A 9852-nucleotide genomic window follows, 5' to 3' on the forward strand; every position below is an offset into this window, starting at 1 on the left:
TGCATGTTCAACCAGTCATGAACAGCCGATGGGAGTTCAGCTTCCTTGCCTTTCTCATTGGGATCCAGCCTCAAATTTCATTTCAAAACAGGAACAAATATCTGAAAACTATTGACTGCATGACTGCCTCAGTCGTTCGTAAACTCTGGAGTCATTTAAGAGTTTATTTTTAGTATTATTTACTAATCAGTATTTACTGTTATGGTAACCTGTTAAAATGGAAGAGCCTTATAGAAAAACAGACAAACCTTTGACAGACTCCCAGTGGAAGGAGCATGAAAATAAAGACAAAACTTTAAAAAATAAAGAATTTAAAGCCAGCTTGCCTTCAGACAAATAGTTTATCTGCCTTGTCAACATGTGATAAATTTATGACTTCAACTGGGAGAAAAATGATTCCCCGTCATCAGCGAGCTCTTTGCAATGACATGCAAATGAGGTGCCTGGATACTTTAGCCAAACTGAAAAAGTCTTAAGTTCATTGGACTATTTCTTGGCTGAACGTGCCTGCTCCATTTGTTTTTACATAATCAAATAGTGTTAATTGTTGGCGTTGGTGCTGCTAGGTGTATTTATTTTGTGTGACAAAGCAAGGAAAGTCATTTCAGTCTTTGTGCCAAGTTAATTGGCTGCCCCCTTATATGGAACAGGCAAGCGATAATCTTCTCATTCAAGTCTCCCCAGAAGCAAATGAAATATTTTGAAAAATGTCAAGCTGTTTCTTTAAGCAGTTACTTGTACATCAGTGTGTATACTATGTTGTCCATTTCACAGCGTATACTGCATTACCGATTTCCGGACGTGAATGTGATTGGGGTTGCTGTGCCGGTAGCGTTGTGAGCCGGTTGTTCATTGTACAACCGTACAACCACTCAGCCATATTAGCTTCCAGACTGTGCCCCCCCCCCCCACAGTCTGAATTGAATAAAAACTCAAACACAGCAGCTTAGCCCACACACGTTGAGAAAGTAGTTTATTAGTTTACATTTGACACCAGGCAGCTCTGAGCGAGCCATGCTGAGATGAAAAATCCGTTTTACACAAGTATTCCCCCACGAAGAAAGTAGTACACTTATTTTTTAGGATGATTTAATTAGTCAATTCAGCCAAATATGAGTGCAACTAGAACTTAATGTACTAAAAAAAGTTAAAGCTGACAGAGGCATTTATTTCTTTTTTAATGACAGTTACTTAACTTACACCAAGTTTAATTTTAGTTTAAAAAACAAAAATACATATTTAGAAGAGAATCATTTAAAATACTTGAATATTGAGAGTTTAAAAAAACTGCTTAAACAGCATAACTTTAAATCATTAACACTTTTAAATCATACAAATAACATACATAAAACAGTCCTGAAACTGTTTGTCACAGCAGCTGTTCCTGCTTCATCCCAAGCAGTAACCCAATTCTGGTTCTAGGACGAAGTTTGGGCTCACTCTAGGATCGGGATTGGCTGACCCAGTGGTACTTGTCAACACGCGGCCCAGTGAAGGTGAACGTGGCTCCATATGACTTGAAGCCTTTCTGGCTTGAGAACTGGGGGGTGGGACCTCCAACTGGGGGAGGCAGAGGTGGGAAAACATCCCCAGCGAAGGCTTTCTGCTTCTCCCTTAACCAGGTCTGAGGAGCGCCCGGGGAATACTCACTGAACTGAGAACGAGAGAAGCAAAGGGTCAGAAACGGCAGTAAAGAGACTCCTAGAAACATCCAAGCTACCACCTTTCAACTCTTTCCAGCTGTAAGCTACCATAAGTTTTTGGGGCTGCAGCACTTTTGACCGTTCCAAGAAAAGCAGAAAAAGTCCAAGTTCCCTCAAAAAGGTTAATTTGGTAAAATTAAAATGTCCTGCAGTCAATAGATTGGACTGTTAAATCCTTTAGCATTTATTTAGAAGATTGAGCAGTTGATTTTACTGGCAATCAGTGTTCCATTCTCACATTTAAAGAGCTTGTAGAACTATAGAAAGAAATGACCAGACAAGGACATTGATGTAGGCCTACTATTTAACAAAACTCCATATCCAACATTTAAAATTAATTCTACTATATGTACATGTTACTACGTTAAGACTACAAAGATGGTCACCGTTAATGAAAGTAAGATGTATTCAACCTACCCGGTAGACACTGTTGGGGTTGCTAACAGTTGGGATGGTTTTGGGCTCAGGGTTTGTGGTTGGGACTGGAGCAGGACAGAGAGCTGATAGGTTGCTGCTACTCATGTAACTACTCATGCTAGTACTCATGCTGTTGTCTATGCCCCCCTCTTCCTCATCTGAAGAGCTTCCCGGTTGGATGTCAAGGCTGGCCCGCTCCACGGCATCATGGATGCGGCGGGAAAATTCCCCATCCCCACGCCGACAGCTGTCCATCACCGAGACGCAGAATGGAGTTCTTTGTTCACCATACCTGCAAAGAGGATGCCGATAGATGTCCAGACCCTCAAAAGTACAGACAGAGCTAGCAGATATTAAGTTTAGCATAAAGACTGGAAACTGGGTAAAAAACAGCTGGCATGGCTTTCTCCAAAGCTTTAGAAACTCCAACTTAATAATTTTGAAGCTTATGATTTGAGATGTGGGATCTCACTGGTTTAATTCAAACTAATGGAAACGTAACAGATGTGGTTTTACAAGAAGTTACTGTATATGTTGGAACCATTTCTTGGTTGTCTCAAGATGTTACCGATCTGCAATTTTTGGTGAACACAAGCCTCGCGCTCCCCTGTGCCTCTGACCTTGTGATTTTGCTACAAGTCTTATGCTCTACCGAGCTAAGCGGCCTGACCTGCAGGACACCTCTCCAGGGTCGACCCACACCGTCAGCTCCTGGGGAAGGCCCAGATCCTCGTACAGCACCATGCTCCGCTCGCAGGCCTGCTGCAGCACCGGGTCCTGCCGCCGCACATGGTTCATTCGGAGACACCTGAAACATCCAAAAGACACTTCGCTTCAGCAATATTAGATGAAGGATCTCTTGCATTTTTACAGGTCTTGTTGAAATTTGAAAGTTTGTATTCCAATGGGTTGGTTCACCAAGATTAACGCCTTATTCTCACTCTTACCATTGGTAGATTGTTTTGGGTTTAGTCAGGATTTTGGTCACAACCCCAGAATTTTGTAATGGTTTCAGTTTGTAATCTGACTGAGTAATGTCAATAACACTCACAATATCTGAAGTCTTCTAACATTACCTAGTATTAGCTACCCTGCCACTGGTGGTAACATACCAAGTGATGTTTCCGCAAAACCCCTTCAAAGTGTTTTGAAGTAAGCAGTTTTGTGGCTTATGAATTTTAACATTTGTCTAAGAGAAAAGTTTCTTCTTTCAAAAGTGGCTTACATATACTGGCTTTGATTGGTCAGTTAGACCAAAACAGGCCCTTTTTTCCTAAGTGTACCAACCTGAAAATATTCCTTAAGTTTTTAAGACAATATGCTACCCAATTCAAATTTCATTTTTTTAGATTTCATTTACCACTGTGGTCTATTCCTTTGTTGTATTGCTTTGGCTTTTTCCCCCTTGGATTAGTTACTATGTGCCCATATGTTTAGTTTAGTTAATTGCCCACTTGTCAAGTTATTGGAAAATTAACTTTACACTGAATTTTCAAAAAAGAAAATGTACTGACCTGTAGGCCTGTCCTTTGGTGGGTGCACCTGGGTGCCAGTGGTTCTTGTAGTTCTCAAAGAGAACGGAGGTGAGGGCAGAGGCGAAGCGCTCCCTGCTGTCATTATCCAGACATCCATATCTCTTTACCAGCCGAGCAACAAAAAACACAGCAGCAGCAATCTCCTCCTTCATGGCTGAACACTTTCTAACTCTTTATCTCACCAAACCTGACAGAGCAAACTCAAACCTGTCCTTTTAAAAACCTCTACAGAGAATAAAACATAGGTAGGGTGATCCTACTGTCATAGAAACATACTATAAAACTGACAAGACTAACTGGAAGCAAGGCAACTTACGCAAACAAATTTGCTGTTGGTGATTTGGAATGCATTTACACCAATAAAAATAAAATGTATATAGCTACTTATAGCTTAATCTGTGTATGAAGCAGCAACTAGTTCAGTAGAGAAGCCTCACATACATCAGACACTAAAAGAGTTGCTCCTTTCTTAGTTTCTTATGTGGTGTAAGAAAATCACTGTTCAGCTGTGTGACAAGCACACACACCTGAAGCTGGTTGACTAAATTACACTGTGTGTGTGTGTGTGTGTGTGTGTGTGTGTGTGTGTGTGTGTGTGTGTGTGTGTGTGTGTGTGTGTGTGTGTGTGTGTGTGTGTGTGAGTTTGCAGCGCGTCCAAATTGTCCAAAGTGTCCAAATGTGAAGACATTGTGGACCATTTTATGGAACAGTATGACTCTTAGTAAGAATCTAGATTTGTGTCTAAAATACCAGAAGAGGAAATATTCAACATTTTGGGTCAGTTCACCCAAAGTACAAAAAACAAACAAGAGCAGGTTTAAATTTTGGTTTTTAAGTTTAATGCATTAAAACGGTTAAAAAAATGATTGATTTCTTCATGGCTGTTGACAGTATTTTGTTACACATGGGGTGATAAAAAGAGACATCCATTCCCTCGGCCAAAACCTTTGGCTTATGTCTCTCAAACGAAACAAGAATTTTAAACCTGGCTTCATCCAGGTGGCCTGTTTTGGAATGTTATGCAAATTAGCACATATTTGCATATTAAAACATCGCATACAAAATAAACTAGTACAAAAAGAATTGCCTTGAAGCTATGGTTTGTAGTCTATGTCGCCCTCGTGAGGAACTCGAAGTAATGACAACAAAACGGTCGGTGCGTCCACATGATACAAGGATCCAAGCCTCCGTGTCATAGAGCAATACAAATAACTTCAGAAAAGGTAATGATCTTTTTTGTCGAATTTCTGCTCGCAAAACTCGCCGGAAGACACCATTTTCTAAACATACTGTGAAATACAGAGAATTGTGTGGCCAAAAAAAATCCCACTACATCTTTGATGTAAGTAATCAACTGGGAAAGGTCATATCCATCCATCCATCTTCATCCGCTTATCCGGTATCGGGTCGCGGGGAGAGCAGCTCCAGTAGGGGACCCAAACTTCCCTTTCCCGAGCCACATACCAGCTCCGACAGGGGGGTCCTGAGGCGTTCTAAGGCCAGGTTGGAGATATAATCTCTCCCCCTAGTCCTGGGTGTGCACCAGCGTCTCCCCTCGAAACAGCTGTTTTCTGTAAATATGTTTATGGTTTCTTACATTTCATCTGCTGTAGCCTATGTGTGTGCATAACTACTGAAAAGAAAAGTTGTACAACCTTGAGCTGTTTTAAAGTAATATTTTAATCTAAATGTTTAAACAATTAGAACATGATGCATAGTGTACATAAAAGAAAGCAGTTTTAGTTTTTATGGTTTTGTCTTATTGTGTAGTCTGTTTGTACCTCTGTATATCGGCATGTGTAAAATAAAGAAATACATGTATGTATTTATACTGTATATTTAGCCATATCACTGCAAACAAGTAGTATAGGCCGGCAGAATCTCATTTGCATAGAGACGGCTGAAAGGCTCCGCCCCTATGACGTCACAATGGAACGGTTTTGATGTCGTGACGTCGTTCTAGAAAGCAAACAGAATGCTTATGTAGCTTGGACAACTGCAGCAGAGTCATATTTCTGTAGTGAAGACCGAACGACAGACAACAGGAACTGAAAACTAAGGGTCTTGTTGTGAGATCATTTTTTGTCAACCATCAACATGGATTCATTAGGACTGCAAGTGATCGCTTATGTAAAATTCCCTGCAATCCGAGACTGTGACATAAACATTGGCCCATATGTGAGGTCTTTGGTTAGAAATTATTGGGACGCGGTGGTATCTGGCATGCATGACAAGTCTAGTATGACGTTGCTCGTTGACTTATGTCAGCACATTGTAAACATGTTTTCAACGATTATCCAGGAAGCTATAAAACCTGTCACTTCAGACTGGCACAGGAAAGCCCCTCGGATATTCAACCATGTTTCCCCGAGACAGTGTTTCTTCGGCATCAATGAGAATGATGTCCTGGCTAACATGAAAAACATCCTTCCATGGGTTTTTGCTGATGCTTTTAATTACTCGACACATATTCGCTGTCAGAGCTTAGATGAATTCACCCGGCTAGCAGCCAGTGAGGTGACGGGAAAAGTCAACTCTCGCGTAGCTGTGTTAATGGAATCCCACAGTTTGCCTTTGATAGCTAATTTGGAGTGTAACTGCATTCCTTTTACAACTCTTAACACCATGATTGGTCTAGTTAATCAAACACTAAGATGCATGCGCCAATCGAATTATCAGTGCACAGTCAGCAGAAGCTCAGAGAGGGACACTACTGCCACAGCCTTCCACCGCATCGATGCAGCAGAAAAGCCACTGTGTATGGTCATAGAGCATGGGCCCTGTGAAATAACCTATTCCACTTTGAACAAAGACGCCGTGGAAATACTGACAGAGATTACAGAGTTTTGGCACCCAACTGTTACAGATGAAAATGCCTGGTTCTGGTGTGACGATTTGGAAGACTGGATATCGGGTGAAAGCTCTAATGATAACAGATTATATTGGAGTGAGGGCGATGGGTCTCCTAATGAAGATGGCCCATCTGACATTACCAGTGAGAGGCGGCAGAGTTACGAGCACACAGATGCACAGGACCAATGTGAGCACTTAATCAGCCAGGCATCAGTTGAAAATACGGACATTGAACCAACATTGAAGGCAGCTTGCCAGCCGGTCAGTCCTGTGGACGCCACGGTTGTTTTGTCTGACACATGGAGTTCTGAGTCAGATCATGACACAAAGCACAGACTGGTCGTCCTGCTGCTTACAGGGTTGCTATTGCATACCGCAGACAAGGCCCGGACATCACTTCTCAAAGCAGATTTCAACAAAGCCGTACTGGATCTGAGAGATAAGGCACTGAGAGAGATCAAGTTCGCCGACATTGTTATCAACTTTAAACATCAGACTGTTAAGAAGATCTACAAGGCTCTGTTCGCAGACATGCGTCGGGAGCTCAGGTTTGCAGAGGGGCTTCTGAAAGCCATGACATCACAGGATCCGATTGCTGTAGATCTTATTATCCAGGCCCTAAAGACTCACCTGACTGTGCCCGCCCCACCTCCAAAGAAGAACGCTGTTTTCCGGTTCTTTTCATATTTGGCCAAAGCTATTGTGAAGCCCTTTAAGTGCTGCTTCAGAGGTAGCTCCAACTCGTAGATGCCGCTCCCCCCACCTTCAATTAAAGCCATTTCAGCTCCACACCTGGACAGTCAAATAAGAAAACATCTCATCACAATGAGAACAACTCTCCAGATGTTCTCCGAATGATGAAGTGAAGTGTACACTGCAGCTTCTCAGCATCATGGTGAGGGTTGGCTGCCTTCATCCTGTCTGAGGAGTGTGTGTGCATGTGTGTTCACTCAAGTTCCTCCCACTTTCCAAAAACGTACATATTGATTGGACACCTTAGACAAATTAAATCTAAGATTTGAATAATACTTGACACTGTGATATTTCGACTTATTTTGTCTCAAAAATGAAAGTTGGCCCACAGAACCGCACATATTTTACAGCTTTTAAATCATGACTGAAATTCAAAAGAACGATAAACTAATTGTGGTAATTACCAAAGACTTTAATTTTTCTGCTTTAAAAAGGTGAATATCTACATTTTCCGTATTTTATATGTATAAAACAACTAGACCCAAATTTTGTTGAGTTATACCTACTTACATTATCCAAAGTGTTTACGTTTAAACCCAGAAAAAGAAACCTTAATGTGTTGTGTGTTGTCTGCCAAAAGCGTCAATACATTTGCTTTTTATCCCATTTTAACCCTTTTTGTTTCTATTACTATGCAATTAAATATTTTTCTGAATTGAGAAAATGATCTGCAGATTAATCAATACATCATATTTGTTAGTTGCAGCTCTATGTTTCATATTGGCCCATTGTAGGTTATATTTCTAGAACTGCTGTGTATATATTTCCATTTTTACATCAAGGTTTTTCTTGGGGGAAAGTCATTTTGATAGAACAGCTCCATCCTCTGGTAAAAAGTAGAAACTCTACAATGCCATGGAGAAGCTGGACTCCCATGACCGACCCAAACCATTTGAAAATTCCCTCTCTGATCTTTTAAACATCCTTTTTTAAATGATCAAATATTAACATTGACATATTGATTTTGTACCAGTCTAAATGAACAAGCGAGAAGACACAAACTGATACAGAAAGAAACAATCACAGCATACATTTTTATTTAAGTGAACATTTAATTTACTTAAAGCTGAACCCATTCTGTCAAAGATAAAATAAAAAATAATCCCCCCCACTCAAAACGTCTGTCATGGAAATTCAGTTAGTGAACAAGCATAAAGGTTATAGACAGCAACGATACACCAAAGTGCAAACACGTGGAAGTTCAGGACATTTGCAGAACGTATTTATAGATTTCCTTCTCCTGTCAGACAACCACACCGGTGCAGATTTGGCAGTTAATATGTATTTTAAGATCAGAATGACAAGGCATTTCAACTGATGCCTCTAGAACATCTTGATAGAAATGGGACTTGAATTACTCTCCTTTGTTTAGTAGAGAATTCACTACTATGAATCAATTTATAGTGTCACTTGAACAAGAAGTCATGAACTAAATGTCCAGAGAAAACAGGTTTTTAGAATGTGATCAGGAGGAATGATGCTGACCATTCGAAATTCAATAATCAATACTAAATGAATGGCCAATACCCTCATGTGATCAGTGTAACAGTGATTTTGTTTTGTGCAACATGAGAGAGGGAAACGGTGCTGTAGGGGAAAAAAGATGTAAAAACAGATTCAGTCAGAGGCAGAAAAACATGTCTGAAGGGAAAGTGACAGATTTGATACTCCTGAGGTAAAACAACAGAAAAGCATCAAATTATCAACTCACTGACCTTTATTTCAAATTGTATACTTTCTACAAGTATTTACTTTATTAAAATCTGGTTACATGGCACATTTTGCAGAGGCTCTCCTGTGTAGTCAGGGGAGAACAATCACAAGCTCTCTTTCAAAAAAATAAATAAAGTGCTATACAATCATTATCAGTTTAAGGAACAAAAGTTCCCCTTTAATACAAAAACACGTTTTTATTAAAACAAGCTTTCATATCAACTGTGTTCTGATTTGACCAGAGCAGTTTTGTGGATCTAATTCTGTTATATATTTGGAGTGTGAGGATAACACACAGTCAGAGTTGCAGCTACTCGTGCACAGTTAGCACGTTAACTAGCTGTCAGAAATAGACTGTAGAGCCTATTCCTCTTTTACCATGCAAATGGAATCTTGGTTGACTCAGAGCACTTGGTAACAGTTTAAACCAAAACACAAAATCTGTAACAAATATAAGTAAACAGGCCAGTGTAAGGACTAAATACTTAGTGCAAGAACTCAAGCGGGAATGGGCAGCGGCGCACGCGGAACTGTTCCCAGGTTCACAAAGTCAAATAAATAGATAAATTATTTAAAAAGGTCAAATCAGATCAACGTGGGTGCCCAGATGGCTCAGTTGGTAGAGCAAGAGCCCACATGTAGAGGTTCAGTCCTCGACGCAGCGGGCCCAGGTTTGACTCCGACCCGTGGCCCTTTGCTGCATGTCACTCCCCCTCTCCCCCCCCTTTTTATGTCTTCAGCTGTCCTGTCAAAAGTAAAGGTCTAGTGGCCGGGTTGGCCCAGTGGGTAGAGCAGGCGCACATATACAGTACATAGAAGTGTATGCCTTGACGCAGAGGTCCAGAGTCCGACCTGTGATGATTTCCTGCATGTCTCTC

At 40.8% G+C, this 9852-nt stretch overlaps 2 protein-coding genes across 3 annotated transcripts in view; both read right to left on the reverse strand.

Moving 5' to 3' along the window:
* Positions 1-9852, reverse strand: part of LOC117955192 (heterogeneous nuclear ribonucleoprotein A/B-like) — a 28374-nt gene that overhangs the window by 11503 nt on the left and 7019 nt on the right. Inside the window, exon 1 of one of the 2 annotated variants that reach the window (XM_034889467.1) lies at positions 6520-6532. The exons of the other annotated variant lie outside the window; for it this stretch is intronic. The gene's annotated coding sequence lies outside the window, so the exon portion shown is untranslated. Of the gene's footprint in view, positions 1-6519; positions 6533-9852 lie in introns of those variants that run through there. 2 annotated transcript variants of the gene reach the window in all.
* On the reverse strand, positions 1339-4158 carry btg4 (B-cell translocation gene 4). The gene is made up of 4 exons (XM_034889472.1): positions 3635-4158; positions 2791-2928; positions 2121-2412; positions 1339-1654 (listed from the first exon to the last, which is right to left on the reverse strand). Exons 1-4 carry the CDS (start codon positions 3805-3807, stop codon positions 1442-1444), a joined length of 816 nt encoding a protein of 271 aa, XP_034745363.1. The 5' UTR covers positions 3808-4158; the 3' UTR covers positions 1339-1441.

The sequence above is a fragment of the Etheostoma cragini genome, chromosome 13 (genome assembly GCF_013103735.1).
Source record: "Etheostoma cragini isolate CJK2018 chromosome 13, CSU_Ecrag_1.0, whole genome shotgun sequence".
NCBI classification, from domain to species: Eukaryota; Metazoa; Chordata; class Actinopteri; order Perciformes; family Percidae; genus Etheostoma; species Etheostoma cragini.

Coding starts and splice junctions, on each gene's coding strand:
- btg4 (XM_034889472.1), bottom strand. CDS start 3,807: ATGAAGGAGGAGATTGCTGCTGCTGTGTTTTTTGTTGCTCGGCTGGTA. Junction 2,929..3,634: donor ACCAAAGGACAGGCCTACAG/GTCAGTACATTT, acceptor TGGATGTTTCAG/GTGTCTCCGAATGAACCATG. Junction 1,655..2,120: donor ACCCCAACAGTGTCTACCGG/GTAGGTTGAATA, acceptor TCTCGTTCTCAG/TTCAGTGAGTATTCCCCGGG.